This window comes from Lethenteron reissneri, chromosome 46 (assembly GCF_015708825.2).
Source record: "Lethenteron reissneri isolate LAM-NWPU_2019-01 chromosome 46, ASM1570882v1, whole genome shotgun sequence".
NCBI lineage: Eukaryota > Metazoa > Chordata > Hyperoartia > Petromyzontiformes > Petromyzontidae > Lethenteron > Lethenteron reissneri.
In genome coordinates this window covers 12,269,568-12,290,024 of record NC_083824.1, presented here as the reverse complement: position 1 = coordinate 12,290,024, position 20,457 = coordinate 12,269,568, and the positions used below count along the sequence as shown (strand labels likewise).

General features: G+C 59.1%; 1 protein-coding gene across 5 annotated transcripts; it reads right to left on the bottom strand.

Annotated features, from left to right (window-relative positions):
* Positions 1–67: 67 nt before the first annotated feature.
* Positions 68–19,041, bottom strand: ATOSB (atos homolog B). 5 transcript variants are annotated; one of them, XM_061570636.1, is made up of 9 exons: positions 18,692–19,041; positions 9,887–9,983; positions 7,636–7,749; positions 6,259–7,335; positions 4,828–4,904; positions 3,709–3,817; positions 3,019–3,246; positions 2,357–2,616; positions 68–1,942 (listed from the first exon to the last, which is right to left on the bottom strand). In XM_061570636.1, the coding sequence occupies exons 4-9, from the start codon at positions 7,255–7,257 to the stop codon at positions 1,792–1,794; spliced, it is 1,824 nt and encodes a 607-aa protein (XP_061426620.1). In that variant the 5' UTR covers positions 7,258–7,335; positions 7,636–7,749; positions 9,887–9,983; positions 18,692–19,041; the 3' UTR covers positions 68–1,791. The 5 variants fall into 5 exon arrangements, with proteins under 5 accessions (XP_061426620.1, XP_061426619.1, XP_061426623.1 ...); XM_061570635.1 differs by lacking the exon at positions 18,692–19,041 and adding an exon at positions 16,740–16,940; XM_061570639.1 differs by lacking the exon at positions 9,887–9,983.
* Positions 19,042–20,457: the final 1,416 nt, after the last annotated feature.

Sequence of the window (20,457 nt, the reverse complement as noted above, 5' to 3'; positions counted from 1 at the left end):
ACTTGGCAGGACCCTCCTGAGAGACCTTCTGAGGCTTTCCCCAGTACACCAGCCGGGGGCAGCCCTGGAATTTCAAGCTTTTTTAATCAGTGCCCCCCTACATTAACATCTTCAACAAAAACCGTAAACACATTCAATATATATATATTTTCTCTGGTAGACATGAATAGAACACCAATCTGTCGAGTTCACGGGGAGATGTGCCACCGCTGTTGGGAGTCACAAGTGGGGAAGGCATCACGAGCGGTTCGCGGCGTCGCGTAGTAGAGTGGAAGAAGCCGGACACGAGACATTTTGCGCGACATCCCGAACCAAAATAATAAAGTGTCGAGAGGCTCGGCTCGAAGCCACGCTCAGCCCGGATGACGGGTGGACGCAGTCCGCCGCAGATGGCAAACCCTGCAAAAGTGCCGCTGTGCCCCCGGTGCCAACGCACCCTGCACGATGCTCACCACCTCCCTTCCGCACATCTATGAGCCAGTGTTGTAAATTCCACATTATCATGGCAAGGGCTCATTTGTCCCTTCTACAATTGACCGCTGTTAACGTACCACGTAATGATACTCATTTTAACAGCCCCAGGGCTGATTAAGTGCTCAAGTCGAAACCCGACCCATTTTTTTAATAGCTCGCATGACCGCAAGTTCTCCGCACGCACTCCGACCGGCACACCACCGGGCGGGCGTGCGGCGTGTGTGCGTGCGCACATACGTGTGCGCGTACGTGTGTCATGCACGCAAGTATCCACGCCGGTCCCATACAAACAGAAGCGGCCGCCATCCTCTTCTGTATGGCGATGTCACTCGTGGCAAAAAAACATCCGCGTTTGTGAGATGCAGTTGCACGCAGTCTCTCCTGGGCTCCAGGTGATCTGTGCCAAGTGCCCAATGGGCTGTACCAGGCACTCCGTGCCACATGTCCCACAACGTCTGATCTTTGCCCGGGTTCCCAGGTGGTTGTGTTGCAATCCACGTCCCGGCCGCTGCCTGCCGAGCACCAGGTAACCACGTGCTACTCTCTGTGTGCCGGTGCTCTTTGTGCCATACTCCCAAGCTCCACGTGCGAGAGCTCCACGTGCCAGTGCTCCACGTGCCAGTGCTCCGTCCGTGCCGGGTGTTCCGAACGGTTCGCGTTGGGCGCTCCGATCCGGACGATCTCGTGGCTCGACGCGTGCCGGAGTGGGGTTCGATTGTGACCCCCGTCTATCTGTTGACCCCCCCCCCCTCCACTGGTCATTTGTTCTGTTCCCATGCCTGCAATCATCCCGAGAGGTTGCCCTCGAGTCTCGAGTGACCTCATTAGTCAACCGCGATCATTCCACTGCTGGATGACGGCCTCCCCCAGTCTTGTGCATTAATATCGGCACGTAACATCGAGTACGTTTCTAAGAACCCTTCCACAGACACCCTAACCGAACCCTATATAGTATTCTAACCCCGAAGGTTGGGGGAGGGGGGGTAATTATTCCGTGGGGAAGTCCTATTGCTGCAACGGTATTTGTACAATTCTGACGCCGGGGTCAAAAATTCTACGGGGGGGGGGGGGGGGGGGGGGGGTCAAACCACCCCCTTGCGCCGGCGCATGGAGCATACGAGACCCCCCCCCCCACCCCGTGCCCCCTTGTGGTAGCTCAAGCCGCCCCTCCCTCCACGCCAGGTCGGGTCATTCTTCTCTTGGTGGGCTGCAATGCCGCTCCGAGTTGGCCCGTTAGTCGTGTACCTTCATCGACCCCCGGGAATTCTACCAACGATCTCGAGCCCCACGGGTCGGGAGGGGGGTGGGGTGCTGCCGTCAGTGCCGTGGAGAAAACCGTGGGGCGTGAGGGGCCTCGGTGAACGACTTGAGCTCCACGGAGCCCGAGTCAGCGTCCAGCGACTTGCGCGAGAACAGCAGGCGCACGTCCGAGTGCAGGAACAGCTTCCCCGAGCGCGAGCTCAGGAACCTGATGGGGTGGGGGTGGTTGGTCACGGGGTCACGTGCGGAATAACGTGGCACAGACATGCGTAGAGCCAGCATCCCCACCACTACCACCACTGCCAAAACAACTTAAAGACAAAGATCCCCTGTATAGCCTTAAGAGACTGCTGGGGCAAGTGCTGTTAGCGAGCACCTGTGAAGGCTGGCAATGCACACGAGGGGGTGGGTGGCCGACACCTCGCCCGGCCGCCTTTGTCTCCCCAGGGGCGATGTTTACGCACCAGCTACTTCTTTGAGGCTGATTCGACCAAGGGGAGGCCCAGGGCCGGTTCAGATATTGGTCACCGGGTCGCCGGGTTCATAGTGCAGCGCTCTAACCGATATACCACAGCTCCCCACACCACTACCGCCACTACACACCTCCCTCATCTCCACTCACCTGAGGTGTATAAGGTAATGCAGGGCTCTGTGCGCGGTGTTACTGCTGCTGCTGCTGGTTGCGGTGGTGGTGGTGGTGGGGAGGGGGTCGTGCGCCGCGGGGGCCGAGGCGGTGGCGGCCGCCCCCCCCGGCGGGCGCCGGCCCACGGGCACAGAGAAGGTGCGCTGGCGCAGGAAGGTGTGGTGCTCGGGTGGCATGTCGCGCAGGTCGTAGATCACCACAAACATCTTCACCACCGAGCCGCTCGGGTTAAATAGGGTCTGCCGGGGGAAAGGGGGCAGGGGGGGTCAGGGGTGAGGATGGTGAGCAGAGGGAGGGGGTGATGGGGGGGGTGAGAACAGAGCACGTTATGAGACTTGCGCTCCACTCCGGTCATGCAGTGCAGTGCTGGTTGTGCAGCAGCAGTGGTAGTGCAACGCACTGCTGGCAGTGCGGTGCTGCTAGTGCAGTGATGTACGTATGCACACCGAACTTCCAACACAAAAAGCCATCCTAGAGTAATGAGCACTGACGGTGCAGCGCTGGGAGCGCAGTCCTGGTCGCACAGGTCCGCCAGTGCACGGCCGCCAGTGCCACTCTGCCACTGCACCGCGCTGACCCACAGCCGTGCGAGCGCACTGCTCGTCGTGCACCAATCCCGTGCCGGCGGCGTCGGCGCTCACCATCTGGATGGTGCCGGCGCGCGGCACCTGGTACCCGCGCACGCCCAGTGGGCGCAGGTCGACGACGCCCAGGTACGGCGAGGGCGCCGCGTCCTCCGCCACGGAGAAGAAGGAGGCGAGCACGGGCAGCGACGCGTGCCTCGGGCAGAACGAGCCGCTGGCGCCCAGCTCCACCGTGAAGCCGTCCACGAAGCCCGCCGGGGGCAGGCGGCCCTGCAGCGCCGACTCCTGCGCGGCGAGCGGCGCGTGCGGTAAGGGAACCGCGGCGCGGTGGTTAGCGTGCCGCACTTCGAACCCGGCGACCCGAGTTCAATTCCTGCTCACGGCCACCAACACCGGTGACGATTGCCCGAGCCGGTCCTGCGCCACCTCATCCTTAAGCGAGTATCTGGTGCGGTTTTTATACATCGCCATTGGGGCGTGGTACTGGACGGCCACCGTCTCTCGTTGGCCGTGCCGGCCTTTACAGGTACTCGGTAACAGCACTTGCCCTAACAGTCTGTTGAGGCTATACGGGGGATCTTTGTGTGCGTGCGTGAGATGGATGGTGGCAGTGGCGGCCGTTGGATTTCCCGTGCGAGCATTTCGACGCGTCTCGGAAGATCCGATCGTGGCTACGTGCGGTGTTCGCACCGATGGAACGGATGCTTCCCCCCCACCCCGTCTCCTCCTCCCCCCCCAACTTCTCACCTCGAAGCTGCCCAGAAGGCCGAGGCGGTGGGGGGCGCGGGGTTTGGGCAGGGGCAGCGGCGTGGGCGACTCCCTGCCGCCGCCGTCGGCACGGGCCACTCCTCGCCACCTGGACAGCCACACAGGAAGTGAGACTCGCACTTGGCTTGGCTCCCTGTGTTCTAGGGAGAGTGGAGACGTTTCCGCACTTGGGGATTGTGCTTATGACCAGCTCCAATTTGGCAGCAGAGGTCTCACTCCATATCAGTCAGGCGACATTATCTTTTCATGGGCTGTGTAACGCTGTGTGGAAGCTACCTGGTCTAGCACGCCATATAAAGCTCTTCTCAGACACAGTAATGCCCTGCCTTCTTTAGGCTTGCAAAACGTGCAGACCTTTAAATAAACATTTGCGCTGGTTTGGAACATTCAGGCTGACCTGCCTATGATCCATCCTGGGTTTAACCAGAATGGATTGTGTGAGCTCACAGATCCTTGAAAGATCTGGACACATTCTTATCAGTGAGCTCCTCCAGCAGCCAAGGCTAAGTTGGCTGGGTCATGTAGCCTGCATGTTCAGCCACTGCATGCCCAAGCAGCTTCTGTTTGGCTGGATAGAGGAGACTAAACGAGCACAGTATGGGCTTGAGAAGAAATGGACTGATACAGTATAGGAGGATGTGGAGCTGAGTGGACTTGAGAATGACTGGTACCAGCGGTGTCAAGATGAGCCTCTTTGGAGGAGGCTCGAGAAAGACGCTACTGGTCAGGTGGAGGCGGTCGCCCTCCAGCAAGAGCGGAGGGCGGAGGAGCGATGCGCACAAGCTGAGTGCCAGGCGGCTAAAACGCAGCGAGTTAGCACAGTGGTGACCACATGTGGTGCATCTGCCCTTTGTCTCAGTAAGTCAACCCTTGGCACCTGGGTCTGTTCCTTGACGTCCTACCGGCGAGACTTTGACACTTCACGTGGCCTCAAGGTGCACATAGTCTGGCACAATGCTGTGCTGATCACACCGGCGCTAGTGGCGAAAGGCGGTTCTTATTGTTGTTATACGTGCGTATACCTGCGTATGTGCATCTGTGTGTGCGTACGTGCGTGCGTCTATGCGTATCTGTGCGTGCGAGTGTGTCGCCACTCACGTGCCAAACAGCCCCATGGTTCGGAGCACCGCGGCCGGGCGATCGGGGCATTCGGGAAAACACTTTCGCGCAGGAACCTAGCGGCAAACGGAAAACACGCACATGCACGCCGGACACACAAATACGCACACGCCAGACACACAAACACACACACGCACGCCGGACACACAAACAAGCACACGCACGCCGGACACACAAACACGCACACGCACGCCGGACACACAAACACGCACACGCACGCCGGACACACAAACATACACACGCACGCCAGACACACAAACACACACACGCACGCCAGACACAGAAACACGCACACGTTTACATACACGGAGCGACAGAGGCAATTAGAGAGACGGCTTCCACGTGAAGCCAGGCAGCCTGTGCGGCCATCTGAGATCTGTCCGCCCCCTGAACCCTCAGCCTGTGCGGTGCTCACGGACAGCCGAGCAGTCACGCGGGGCTGGGCATCGAGTCGCCGATTTGCGGCCAATGAGGAGGCGGCGCCGGTAGTTAGCGGGGCGGTGGCGAGGGCTGATGGATCACGCGTCGACGAGGTGCCATGCCCAGGCCTGCCAGGAGAAGGCGCTACAGGAAACGAGGACTCCACCGGTTCCGTCTGTACGGGATAGAGCAGTCTGTGGCCATTACACGATCTATGGATGTATCGCAAAAGATTTTTCGTAGACCTCAGAACAGATCAAACACTCTAAGCACATAATAGCAGTGTGTAGAGTGCTGGGTCATGATTGGCTTAGGGCAGATGGGCAGTACTGTAGGCTCGGCCCCTTCCTCCGGTTATGCGTAGAGGGACACACGTGGAAAGACACGCTTAGGACACGCACAGAGGGACACGTGACTGGCATCCCAGAGTAACGTGGTGCATTGATAAGTGAGGACGTGTGCACACAGAGCTCGGATATTTGAATAATAATCTAGAGCCATCGGTAATCATAGCGTAACAAAGACAAAGATCCCCCGTATAGCCTTAACAGCGTAACACACACTCGCACACACACATCCAGCTTCTATGGCGTAAATAGACTTGTTAAAGCTGCTAAGATGGTAACAATGAGCGACATTTGATAACCGTATTTTATAGCACTTAGAACAGAGGGCGCTGTTAGGGAGCAGGGAAGGAGGCGTGCTGCGTCCGCTGGCATTCGAGCCGAGTGAACCATGGCACATTGTCGGCCTTGTGCCGTACACGTGGTAAAGCCTGAGTTGGGCCAAGTGATGCTCGGTGTTGCGTGCCACATGGTTGGTTATATATGGTTGGTTAAGTTTGAATGCTTAGTTCATACAGAAGCTGCTAATGCAAAGTACAGTTACTATCAGCAATAGTAATGCTGCTTAAAGCTAAGCGTTAACGTGAGCATTCCGCGAACGAAGCACAATTAATTCATTAATTGACAGCGACGTTATTAGCGTCACCTGCACGTCGCTGTGCTGCGCCGGGGCGTTGGCGCTGGGCGGTGGCGGCGTTGGCAACCGGTGGTGCCACGAGGCGAGGCCCGGCAGCCAGGGCGGAACGCTCCGCTTGGTCGGGGGCGACCGGCAGCCCGGGCCGCCGTCCCCCGCCGGCTCCTCGTCCCCCGGCGCCATGAGCAGCTTGCGCTTCGCCGCCGCTGCTTTGGCAAGCGCCTGCTGGGGGTTTGTTCGGGCCGGGGCCCCCTCGGGGGTTGCCCCCCCTCGCCGGGCCCAGCTCTCGGGCGTCACGTCACCCTCGGCGCCGGCGCCGCTCGGCGACATGGAACGGAGGCGCTTGGGGCACCGCGGCGCCGGCTCCGGCGTCCTCCTGGGCACCCGCGCCACGTCGGCAGTTGGCGCCGGAGCGGGGGTGGCCGTCGGCACGGCGCCGGCGTCGGGCCTCTGCGTCCCGCGCCCGCGGTTCGTGCCGGCGGGAGGGTCCAGGCCGCGCAGGGCAAGATGCTCCGCCATGTTGGCGACGATCCGTCTCCGGTGGACGGACGGGCCCAATGCGGCGCCGTTTTCGCACGCCCCGTGGCCCGGCGGCGCCCGCCGGCCCGGCGCGGGCCCCGCCACGCCGTCGCTCGGGCCCCTGTCGTCGCTCCCGTGGGCGCTCGGCGCCGGCGGCGAGCGGGGCCCCGGGTCGGCCCGGCACCGGCCCGGTCGGCCCTCCGCGCCACGCGGGCCCTCGCGGGCGGCAGCGGCGCCGGAGCACACGTAGGTGAGCAGCAGCTTGCCCACGATGGCCTTGCCCTGCGGGGGGGTGCGCTCGGAGCGCGGAGGGGGCGGCGCGCCGTAGAGCGCCGGCGGCCGGAGATCCTCATCGCGCGGCGACGAGGACGGCCGCGGCGGCGGCGGCGCCTCTGGCGCCGCCATCACGCCCCCCACCGGACGGTCCGGGTGGCGCGCCCCCTCCTCGCGATCCCGGCTCGCGGGGGGCAGCTCCGAAATGTTGAACCTCATGGCTGAAGCGCCGGCGAGGAGGGGGGGCTCACGGCGTAGAGGTCGAGGTGTCCGGCGGGGCCACGGTCCGGGCGAGGCCTGCGCGGTCACGCGGGGACGTCGCACGGGGACACTCGGAGTCGCTCGCGCCGCTCGGCAGAATGCGAGGAATGCAAGCAGTAGGCAGACGACACGCCGCCGATCGTCCACGCCGCTTCCCGTTACGTTGAATCGCAGAAATCCGTGGACTTGCACAGAGGCCCGCAGACTCGCGCAGGGACTCACGGACTCGCGCACGGTCCAGGAGACCGTCAGAGATTCAAAGACTCGCTAGAGGTCCGCAGGCTGGCACGCCATTTTCCTCTTGGCCAACACGGCCGACCGGTGGCTGGGCCTCACCTGCTGGGGCCCTGCACAGCGGGCCACGCGCCATCACCACCGTCACCACCGTCACCACCGCCGTCACTCCAGGGGGGGCGCTCGCCGCATCGGCCCCCTCTTCCTCCCCTCCTCCTGAAGGACAAGATAAAAGCGGAGTTCGTCACTGCCATGTCCACCTCGCGATTCAATATTTTTCACCATACCTCTCCATCTCCACCCAACCTTGTCCCCTGGCGTCACACACACAGTCCCCTCTCCACCCACCCTGGTCGCCTGGCATCACACACACAGACCCCTCTCCACCCACCCTGGCGTCACACACACAGTCCCCTCTCCACCCACCCTTGTCGCCTGGCATCACACACACAGTCCCCTCTCCACCCACCCTGGCGTCACACACACAGACCCCTCTCCACCCACCCTGGCAACACACACACAGTCCCCTCTCCACCCACCCTGGCGTCACACACACAGACCCCTCTCCACCCACCCTGGCGTCACACACACAGTCCCTTCTCCACCCACCCTGGTCCCCTGGTCTCAACACCGAGACTACTCCCTGGTGCCGTGGCAAGTGCTCAATGCGTGCGAGACTCTGATCACATCGCGCGTGCTGGCCCACAGCATCGCTGCCCTCGCTGCCCCGAGTGTTGATCATTCCGTTCCGGAATCCACCGCATTGTCCCCCCCGGCCCCTCCCCCGTGCGCGAGTCACGATTTTTGTCAGTGTGCATCATCGAACCGCATTCTTGCGATGCCGAACGACGTCGCTTCCGTAACACCGCCACACTCCGCAGTCCCCGTCACCGGGCGAGACAAACTCACCGTGATCATTCCTGAAGCTCAGCAGATGTGCTCCACTAACTTGCCCACCCACTCACTCACCCACTCGCCATGCGGACAACCCGGTCCACCATCCACTCGTTCACCCACTCACTCGTTCACCGACTGTCACTGGTATTGACTGTGAGCACCCACGTGTCCCGTAGCGTGCGTGTGTATTGGGTACGCGTGGATCGATGATCGATACGTCGTTTAGAGTCGGGGTTCTACAGCGTGCCCCGTTGCGTGCAACGGGTCCCACGTGACACTGCAGCCACTGGGGGTGCTACCATTCACCGCTTTGCTTGAAGCGGTATCAGCAGCATCAGTGGCAGCAGCAGTAACAGCTACTACACCCCCGCCTCCACACCCACTACTATACCACCACACCCACTACTACACCACCACCTCCACACCCACTACTACACCACCACCATCACCTCCACACCCACTACTACACCACCACCTCCACACCCACTACTACACCACCACCATCACCTCCACACCCACTACTACACCACCACCTCCACACCCACTACTACACCACCACCATCACCTCCACACCCACTACTACACCACCACCTCCACACCCACTACTACACCACCACCACCTCCACACCCACTACTACACCACCACCTCCACACCCACTACTACACCACCACCTCCACACCCACTACACCACCACCACCTCCACACCACCACCAACACCTCCACACCCACTACTACACCACCACCTCCACACCACACCCACTACTACACCACCACCACCATCCCCACTACTACACCACCACCACCCCCACCCCCCACTACTACACCACCACCACCCCCACCCCCCACTACTACACCACCACCTCCACACCACTACTACACCACCACCACCATCCCCACTACTACACCACCACCACCCCCACTACTACACCACCACCTCCACACCACTACTACACCACCACCACCATCCCCACTACTACAGCACCACCACCTCCACTACTACACCACCACCTGCACACCATCCCCATTACTACAGCACCACCACCACCACCCCCACTACTACACCACCACCTGCACACCACCACTACTACACCACCACCCCCACTGTGGCAGCTGCCTCTGGGTCTCAGAGCGTCACGTGCCGGTATTCGTTACCCGACACAGTTGGACGTGAGGCAAACCGGTTTTTACCGGTTTATTCACGCAGTTACCGGTAACGCAATCGTGGTTTTGTTTAAACCGCCCTACCGCTTGGCGCACTGTAACCCACAGCAACCGGTAACCGCATGGAGAAATACGACCGGTTACCGGTTTGACGCACTCAAGGAAATGAGCGAGCGTGGGAGCGAGCAGACACGGGGGGGGGGGGGGGTGGGGGGGGGTCTCCGGCTCCGGTGTCGAACCGTAACCCCGCCGGCTCGGGGGGAGGGGGGTGGGGGGAGGGGGCTCCGCCGTTACCTCTCCTCTGCCTTGAGGAGCGGCGCGCGGGCTCAGCACGCGGCGTCAAATGCCGGCTCGGTGGTGGCTCCTGTTGGAGCGGCGAGACTGGGAACAGCTGATCACGTACGGAGGGGGGAGGGGGCGGTGGGGGGAGAGAGGGGGAGGGAGAGGAGGGAGGAAAGGGGGAGGGTGCAAGACAGCGTCAGACGGAGAATGACAGAGACGTGTGTGTGTAGTGGCATCGCTGGGTGTCACCAGGCCCTACAGGACAGGGTGTGTGGGTGCCGACCAAAGGGGAAGGTCGGGTGAGGCCATGGCACTCTGGTTGACCCGGGAGGACATGTGACCGGTTAAGTTGACAGAGGGGCCCCCAGAGGGGGCTAGGGGGGTCACGTGATTGGGGCCCAGGTCCTTCCCGAGGGTGCTAGAAGGTGGGCGTGGCCAAGGGCGGGGCCGGCCACGCCCACAGAGAATATCGGCCGGGTCCCGAGAGGGACCGCCGGGGTTGTTGTTCATCCCGGGAAAGAAACCCTTCGTCTGCGATCTCCGTTCTACGAGTCTTCCAGCACGTGGACCCGGGCAGATGCTGTTGGTCCCGGGTCCGTAGTAACAGTTATGTGGTAAGTAGTGTAGTAACTAGTGTAGTAACTAGCGTAGTAACTAGCGTAGTTAGCCGGGTGGTCACCACCCGAGGTTGTTATTCTGTTAAGGGGAAGTAACCCCGTGTGTTGGAACTAAATAAATGCGCTGCCTCCAAAGTCGACGTCTATGCAGTGATATCCAGCGATGTCACTACATATGTATGTTGAACTGATTTCGCACCGTACATAACCAACCGTGCTAATCGGGAGGTACGGGGATCGGGGAGAGATTGGGACACTGGGGATAGTTCACGAGAGACGCACCCGCGGGCAGAGACCGACAGAGCCCAGCGACTTGTCAGGCGACGCTCAACACCAGGTGATGGGGGGGGGGGCGTTCTAGGGGCGCTTGCGACAACCGAGGGACACTGGGAGCCGCAGGGAATCCCATCTCCCGATGCAACTCAGCTCCTCGCGGCGACAGCAGCAGCAGTGCCGACACGCATTGGGGAACAGCAGCAGCAGAGCAACAGCAGTAAGGCAGCAGCAGCACAGAAACAGCACAGATACAGCAGCAGCACAGATTCAGCAGCAGCACAGAAACACAGCAGTAACACGGCAGCAGCACACAGGAACACAGCAGTAATATGGCAGCAACAACCGCCATTCACCACTAAGTGGCGGTGACGTCACCACGACGCTTGTGCCAGGCTATGTGCACCTTGAGGCCACGTGAAGTGTCGAATTCCCGCTGGCAGGAGAGGTCACGGGGCAGACCCAGGTGCCACGGGTCGACTGACTGAGATGACCGAGATGACTGGCTGATGCACCACCTGTGCCCCCGACTGTACCAACTTGCTGTGCTTTAGCCAACCGGCGCTCCGCTCGTTGTTGTGAGCGTCGCTCCTCTGCCCTCCGTTGTTGTTGGAGGGCGACTGCCTCCAACTGTCCAGCAGCGTCTTTCACGATCCTCCTCCACAGAGGCCGATTTTGACACCGCTGGTACCAGTCATCGGCAAGTCCACTCAGCTCCACATCCTCCTGTACCACATCACTTCATCTCATCTCTAGACCATGCCGCGCCCGTTTAGCCCCCTCTATCCGGCCGAACAAAAGCTGTTTAGGCATGCGGTGACTGGGCATGCGGGCTACATGACCCAGCCAACGCAGCTTTGCCTGCTGGAACTCACCGATGGGACTTTGCCCAGATCTTTCAAGGATTTGTGAGGTCCTCACACAATCCAGCCTGGTTAAACCCAGGATGGATTGTAGGCAGGCCAGCCAAAATGTTTCCAATCGGCGAAGATGCTCCATTAGGGGGGTCCACGTTTCGCAAGCGTAGAGAAGGAAGGGAATGACCGTGGCTGAGAAGACTTGAAGCTTCGTGCGGAGCGACAGTCCAGGTAGCTTCCACACAGCGTTACGCAACCGATGAAAAGATAATGCCGCTCGACTGATTCTGAGTGAGACCTCTGCTGTCAAACCGGAGCCAGTCATGAGCACACTGCCCAGGTATAGGAAACTCTCCACTCTCTCCACAACTGCCCCATCACCGATTGGAGTTGTGGGGGTGGAGTGCCCGATGGTACAAAATACCCAGGCAGGTGCTTAGTTTTGGTGGGGCTGATGGTAAGGCCCCACCTCTTAGTGGCATGCTCCAGTTTCAGCAGGAGCGCCTCAAACTCCTCCTCTGAGCAGCAATTACCAAATCGGCATACATAATGTGGTTGACCAATAGGGAGCCATCCCTTGACCGCAACCGGGCATCGATCAGCCTCCCATTGTATCTGTACCAGATGGAAATTCCTCTGGTACAGCCATCAAAGGCTTCATGAACTACGTGGTCGAAAAATATGTTAAATAATGTGGGAGCCAGAGGACATCCCTGTCGCACCCCAAGGTGAACAGGGAATGGCTCCGACTCCCGGCCACGTAGTTTTAACCGGGCCCGCTCACCATCATGAAGGTCCTTAATGATCGTGAGCAGAGGGTCAGGGACTCTGAAAGCACGAACCCAGAGCCCAGGCCTGCTTATGGTATCATAGGCCTTGACCAGGTCAATAAAGCAGAGATGTAGGTTTAGTTGGAATTCCCTACACCTCTGCTGTAGCAAACGGACAGAAAATATGGCATCTGTGCAGGACCACCCTTTTTTGAAACCATAATGAGGCTCCGCAAGCCTCTCCTCAGCGTGCCTAGCAAGGCGATGTTGAATAATCCTTGCCAGGACCTTTCCCGGCACACTGAGGAGTGAGATGCCCCTGTCGTTGTTACAGTCTGTGCGGTCCCCCTTCTTAAAGAGGGGGACCACCAGGGCATCCTTCCAATCCTGCGGAACCCGTCCAGTGGTCCAGACTGTTGTTATGATGTCATGTAGGGCAGTCTGTGCACAAACGCCACTCTCTTGGGAGATCATCTCTGCCCGGTGCCTTTCCTGGTCTCAGACTCTGGATCGCCTTTAGTACTTCCTCAACAGATGGCACCTCAGCCAGCCACTCACAGGGGGCGACTTCTTCTTCCAACATGGCAGCACACACAGTAACACACACTGGAACACGGCAGTAACACGGCAGCACACACAGCAGAAACACAGCAGCAATACAGATACACAACAGCAGCAGCAGCATAGTAGTGGCAGTGATTGCAGAGCGAGGGGAGGAGGATGCATGGGGCGCTCTCTCTTCATATGGCCACTTTAGAAGCAGAGGGGGGCGGTGGGCCTCGCGCCAAGGCGAAGCAGGGGCACAGCCAGGAGGCACGGCGGGGAGGGGCGGGTGCAGGGGGATTGGCGGTGTGTCAGTGCTGCACTGGGATTGTGACAATACAGCACAACGCAGCACAACACCGTGTAGACATACCATAGCAAACAGCGTGAATTGATGATCACCATAGCAACATAGACAGCAATAGCACACGCCGCAGGGAAATGCTACGGCAAAAATGGACGCTGTAGGGCATGTGTGTCCCGATTGGCTGTGCGTAGGCATTCTGGGTCGCAATTTGATTTAAGAATCGGATCTTGGTTCATCTCATCAGCTCTGTCCCGTCCGCTCTCTCTCGTCCGTCCAGTCCCCTCAGTGTCGTCCGCTCCACCCCCTCCATCCTGTCCGCGGTGCAGTCCCCGACCGCTGTCCCGTCCGCTCTGTCCCGTCCGCTCTGTCCCATCCGCTGCATTCCATCCGCTCCATTCCCTCCGTCTCGTCTGATGCATCTCGTCCACTCCGTCTCGTCCACTCAGTTACGATCGTATGTACGTTGAATTTATTTTTCACCGTAAGTAGCCAACCGTGCTAATTGGAGGTGCGGTCGGCCAGTAACAAACAACCCCATTGAAGGTTAATACATTGAGGGCGTCAAGTGATTGGTGACAAGATGCCAAGCAGGTGCTTAGTTTTGGTGGGGCTGATGGTAAGGCCCCACTCTAAGCGGCATGCTCCAAGTTCAGCAGGAGAGCCTCCAACTCTTTCTCAGAGTGAGCAGTAATTACCAGATCATCAATATGCAAAACATGGTTGACCAATAGGGAGCCGTCCCTAGACCGCACCCGGGAATCGATCAGTCTCCCACTTTGTCTATACCAGATGGAAATTCCTCCAGTACAGCCATGGAAAACTTCTCAAACTTGCTTAGTCAAAAAAGATGTAAAAAAAATTGGGAGCCAGAGGTAATCTCTGTTGCACCCCAAGGTGAACAAGGAATGGCTCTGACTCCCGGCTACGTAGCTTTACCCTGGCCTGCTCACCATCACGAAGGTCCGTAATATTACGATTGTGAGCAGAGAGTCAGGCACTCTGAAAGCACGAAGAACAACCCAGATCCCTGGCCTATTGATGGTATCTCCGCATCTCCGATTAGCACGACTGGCTATGTACCGTGTCTTGATCATGTCAACACCTCTATCACAGAAACTTTGAACGATTTAGACCGCAGGCTACCAATTAAATACATAGTACGCTACAAAGTCATCATTATCATCCAATTAACATACAGCAATACACAACCAAGCTCCTGTACCTTACATCATATATTAAACTATTTCCTATTTTACCAGGTAAGGGCCACTGAGCTATGTAGCTCTTTTTTAGAAGCGACCTGGCCACAAATGATAGCTCAACGAAGTGGCTTATCATGTGGACATTTATAGCAGCAAAATACTCTCAATGTGGGGGAATCTGAGGAAAATCCACGCGACCACGGAGAGATCATGCAAACTCCAAATACACAGCAGGCGTCAGGGTCGAACGCACGACCTCCTGCATACCTGGCATGGGAGTTAACATATTGCCACCACAGCGCCCTGCAAATCAAGCAAAGCAATGTATCACTTCGCTCCACATCCAACCACTCCTCCAACCACCAGCGCACAAACCACGTGGTTGGACAGATCTTTGCCATTGGCAGCAGCGCGCCTCTGCAAGAACCTCCTGGAAGGAGTCCGCACATTCGACTCCACAAAAACAACAAAGATCCCTTGTTATAGCCTTAGCAGACTGCCGGGGCAAGTGCCACATTCACAGTCACAACTTAACTGCACCGCGCTTTGCACTTGAATACAACTAACTCACAGCCAGAACTTGTTTTTTAAAATATTTTAAACAACCGTAAATAGTTCGTAAATATCGATTTATTTTCTGATCGTTTTAGAATCGTCCACGCGATGTTGGGTTTTAATGAGATGATGGCGCTTTGAGTGGCTGATTTGTGCCAGAAATGCGCCACGTGTGTCAACAAAATTAAACTTGACTCAACCACCGATCCACTCACCCACCCACTGCAGTATATCATTATCTGTGTTTATGTTGAGTATTAATGAGATGATGGCGCTTTGAGTGGCAGATTTGTCCCAGAAATGCGCCACGTGTTACCAAAAATAACATTCACTCGATGTGGCTTCGATGACTTCATCAACACTCAGGCAGCACGGGAGTGGAAACGAGCGCATGTACACACACACGGCACACACACATACACACGCACGCACACACGCACGGTACACACGCACACACGGCACACGCACACACGGCACACGCACACACGGCACACGCACACACGGCACACGCACACACGGCACACGCACACACGGCACACGCACACACGGCACACGCACACACACACGGCGCACGCACACACGGCACACGCACACACGGCACACGCACACACACACGGCGCACACACACACACGGCACACACACACACGGCACACACACACGCGTGTACTGCCCCTTGCTTCCCGGAGTACGCACCACAAACGGCACAGTACTCACGTCACCCCGCAGCACACAGCAGGCAGTACACCCCCCCACAACACACACCGCAGAAGATGCAACAGACGCACTGTGCACCTCACAGTACACAGTGACAGTACACACACTGTAGTGACAGTACACACTAGTGACAGTACACACACTGTAGTGACAGTACACACTAGTGACAGTACACACACTGTAGTGACAGTACACACACTGTAGTGACAGTACACACTGTAGTGACAGTACTCACACTGCAGTGACAGTACACACAGTAGTGACAGTATACACACTGTAGTGACAGTACACACACTGTAGTGACAGTACACACAGTAGTGACAGTATACACACTGTAGTGACAGTATACACACTGTAGTGACAGTACACACAGTAGTGACAGTACACACACAGTAGTGACAGTACACACAGTAGTGACTACTCACACAGTAGTGGCAGTACACACTAGTGCCAGTACACACAGTAGTGGCAGTACACACACAGTAGTGACAGTACACACAGTAGTGACAGTACACACAGTACACACACAGTAGTAACAGTATACACACAGTAGTGACAGTACACACAGTAGTGACAGTACACACACAGTAGTGACAGTACACACACAGTAGTGACAGTACACACAGTAGTGACAGTATGTACAGTACACACAGTAGTGACAGTACACACACAGTGGTGACAGCACACACACAGTAGTGACAGTACACACAGTAGTGACAGTATGTACAGTACACACACTAGTGACAGTACACACACTGTAGTGACAGTACACACACTGTAGTGATCGTACACACACAGTAGTGACAGTATGTACAGTACACACAGGACAGTACACACAGTGGTGGCAGCGTGTACAGTACACACCGTACTGTCAGTATGTACAGTACACTAACCGGAGCGACAGTACACACTGTGTTGTCAGTATGTACAGTACACACAGGACAGTACACACAGTGGTGGCAGCGTGTACAGTACACACCGTACTGTCACTATGTACAGTACACACACCGGAGCGACAGTACACACCGAGTCGTGCGCCGGTCCGCGTCTCTCTCTCTGCTCGCCACCGAACTCCAACCCCTCCCAGCCGGGCGCGAGGACACCGCGTACCCGACAAGAAGGGGGCCCCGAGGGGCACTCCGCCTCCATCGGCCACAAAAGACGCGACGGACAATTAACAATTACACGCACTCCCAAAACTGCTTCTCGATGCATGCTAATAACGACTTCGAGTGTCAAGTCGCCGAGCGAAGCTCACGTAACTCGCCAGATATGCCTTGGAATGTCCTCAAAAAACGCTGCCGAATGAGTATCACGCCTAAATGCCAACGCATAGAGACTTCAACCATATCTGGTCATCGCACCCAAAAGCTTTCTGCACAACGAGTGCCAGAAAGCCACTCAAATTTTCGTCGTCCAAAACAATAACATTTTGGACCCCCCCCTCTCTCTCTCCCCCTCTCTCCCCCCCAAACAAAAATGCGACGACCATCGAAGCGAACAGAGAAAAAAAATCACCGTAAAAATCGCTTCGTTGTCAACGCGGCTCGCCGTACGTCGCGACCCCCCCTACGACCCCCCGTGCGGGTCCCCCCACCCCCCCCACCCTGCGCGTGCTCGCGAGGTAACAGCTGTTTCCGGGGCCGGGCACGTGGAGCCGCGGCAGCAGCAGCAGCAGCCCACAAGCGTCGCTCGCTCCACGCTATCGTTGCATGATTTGAGCAACTTTTTTCTCTCTCTCGACGGTTTCCATGGCGACAGAATTTGTTTGCCATGGCGGGGGGGACTGAGTTGCTAGAAAACTCCAGCAGCGACTTTCTGAGACGAGGGCGGAATTCTGCGGGAGTTTCAGGAGCGATTGCTTGCGGTTCGTGCCCGCCGCGCTGTGCGTGGTGGCCGCGGCGCACGCAGCTGCGTGTGGCGAGCTGTGTCGGGGGGACGGGGGAGACTGGAGCTGTGGTGTGAGGATCCCGAGTTTCCACTGTGGGGGTTGCGACTCGGTGAATGCGTCTCGCGAGGTGACAGGGGCCTGGCAACTCTCCCGGGGCTGTCGAGGCAGGGGCAGTACTCGGCGTGAGAATCGCTGTCGCGGTGCCGTTGGCATATCGACCCCCCCCCCCCCCTTGCCGATGAGACATTCCCGAACACTCGGTACAGCAACATCGTTATCAACGGGCCATGCTCAATCCACTGCTGGATGAAGGCGCCACCCCCTCTCCCCTTCCCCCATAAGCTGCTGCTGCTGCTGCTGCCGCCTCTCACGATTCGGGACGTCATAACAGCGGGGACCGCAAGAGCGGATCGTGTCGCTCCGTCTCCAACGGCGAACGTCCGACAGGCCACCACCGGTCCCCGTCCAGCCACGGCCGTACGAGCCCCCCCTAGGCCCCCCCCTAGGGCCAAGCCTAGGGCCCCCCCTAGGGCCAAGCCTAGGCCCCCCCTAGGGCCAAGCCTAGGGCCCCCCCTAGGGCCAAGCCTAGGCCCCCCCTAGGGACCCCCCCCCGCTCTTTGCTCTTCGCTTGTGGCATCATGTGCAGGCTGGCAAGCCCCCGTCCAATCCTCCGATCCACAGCGGAATTTTTGTCCCTTTTTTTCTCACTGCCCCCGCTCGGGGAAAATGTCCTCCCGGTACCACCACCAGCAGCACCACCAGCAGCACCACCAGCACCACCAGCAGCACCAGCAGCACCACCACCAGCACCACCACCAGCAGCACCACCACCAGCACCACCACCAGCACCAGCACCACCAGCACCACCACCACCAGCAGCAGCACCACCACCAGCACCACCACCAGCAGCACCAGCACCACCACCAGCACCACCACTACCACCAGCACCACCACCACTACCACCACCACTACCACCACCACCAGCACCACCACCAGCCGCGTCTCACGCCGGGAACCGGGCACCCTCACGCGAGTCCCGTGCGCCCCGCGGTGCGCGAGGAGGCAGTGAGGGGGGGGGGGCGCTTACCAACAACGACGACGGTTTGGCTCTTGCGATGTCTCCTGGCGAATATTCACGTCTTGACCACAGCAGCAGCAGCAGCAGCACAGCGGCTGCTGCTGCTGCCGTGTCGCAGCGGGCCGACTGCCAGACGGCGGCTGCCTTGCAACGCGCAGACTCGCTGGTGTGTCGCCAGCGCTGGGAGTCGAGCCCGCGTGCCGCTGGCTGTGTAGCCCTGCGCAGAGAGAGAGGCGACTTGCACTGCGCTTCTCGCCTCCACGGTAGCAGTGGAGCGATGATGGAGGCGAGCGGCAGGGGAACAATCTGGGCCCGTCAGCCGAGCGGCGCTCTCCTCCTCCCTGTGACGCGCGGCTACGTCCATTACCCTCCCCCCATTCCTCACCTCACCCCCCCCAACCCTCCCATCCCTCAACTCACTCCCCCCACTTCACTCCCCCCCATCCCTCCCATCCCTCACTTCACTCCCCTAACTTCACTCCCCCCCATCCCTCCCATCCCTCACCTCACTCCCACATTTCTCACTTCACTCCCCTCACTCCACTCCCCCACCCCTCACTCCACTCCCCTCACTCCACTCCCCCACCCCTCACTCCACTCCCCTCACTCCACTCCCCTCACTCCACTCCCCCACCCCTCACTCCACTCCCCTCACTCCACTCCCCCACCCCTCACTCCACTCCCCTCACTCCACTCCCCCACCCCTCACTCCACTCCCCTCACTCCACTCCCCCATCCCTCACTCCACCCCCCTCACTCCACTCCCTCATCCCTCACTCCACTCCCCTCACTCCACTCCCCTCACTCCACTCCCCTCACTCCACTCCCCTCACTCCACTCCCCTCACTCCACTCCCCCATCCCTCACTCCACTCCCCTCACTCCACTCCCCTCACTCCACTCCCCTCACTCCACTCCCCTCACTCCACTCCCCTCACTCCACTCCCCCATCCCTCACTCCACTCCCCTCACCTCACTCCCCCACCCCTCACTCCACTCCCCTCACTCCACTCCCCTCACCTCACTCCCCCACCCCTCACTCCACTCCCCCATCCCTCACTCCACCCCCTCACTCGACCCCCCTCACTCCACCCCCCCCATCCCTCACTTCACTTATGGGTAGGGGTAGTGCTCGTGGCAGGCTATCCGGTTTGGGGTAGGGGTAGTGCTCGTGGCAGGCTAGCTGCATAGGGGTAGGGGTGGTGCTCGTGGCAGGCTAGCTGCATAGGGGTAGGGGTGGTGCTCGTGGCAGGCTAGCTGCATAGGGGTAGGGGTGGTGCTCGTGGCAGGCTAGCTGGTTAGGGGTAGGGGTGGTGCTCGTGGCAGGCTAGCTGGTTAGGGGTAGGGGTGGTGCTCGTGGCAGGCTAGCTGCTGAGGGGTAGTGCTCGTGGCAGGCTAGCTGGTTAGGGGTAGTGCTCGTGGCAGGCTAGCTGCTGAGGGGTAGGGGTGGTGCTCGTGGCAGGCTAGCTGCTGAGGGGTAGGGGTGGTGCTCGTGGCAGGCTATCTGGTTAGGGGTAAGGGTGGTGCTCGTGGCAGGCTAGCTGGTTAGGGGTAGGGGTGGTGCTCGTGGCAGGCTAGCTGCTGAGGGGTAGGGGTGGTGCTCGTGGCAGGCTAGCTGGTTAGGGGTAGGGGTGGTGCTCGTGGCAGGCTAGCTGGTTAGGGGTAGGGGTGGTGCTCGTGGCAGGCTAGCTGCTGAGGGGTAGGGGTGGTGCTCGTGGCAGGCTAGCTGCTGAGGGGTAGGGGTGGTGCTCGTGGCAGGCTAGCTGCTGAGGGGTA

Bases quoted from the DNA above. Each gene is read 5' to 3' on its own strand.
- ATOSB (XM_061570636.1), bottom strand. From the start codon at position 7,257: ATGAGGTTCAACATTTCGGAGCTGCCCCCCGCGAGCCGGGATCGCGAG. The intron at 4,905-6,258 runs GTGACGCTAATA...GTTTGCCGCTAG, and splicing joins CGCAGCACAGCGACGTGCAG to GTTCCTGCGCGAAAGTGTTT. The intron at 2,617-3,018 runs GTGAGCGCCGAC...TTCCCCCGGCAG, and splicing joins GCGCCGGCACCATCCAGATG to ACCCTATTTAACCCGAGCGG.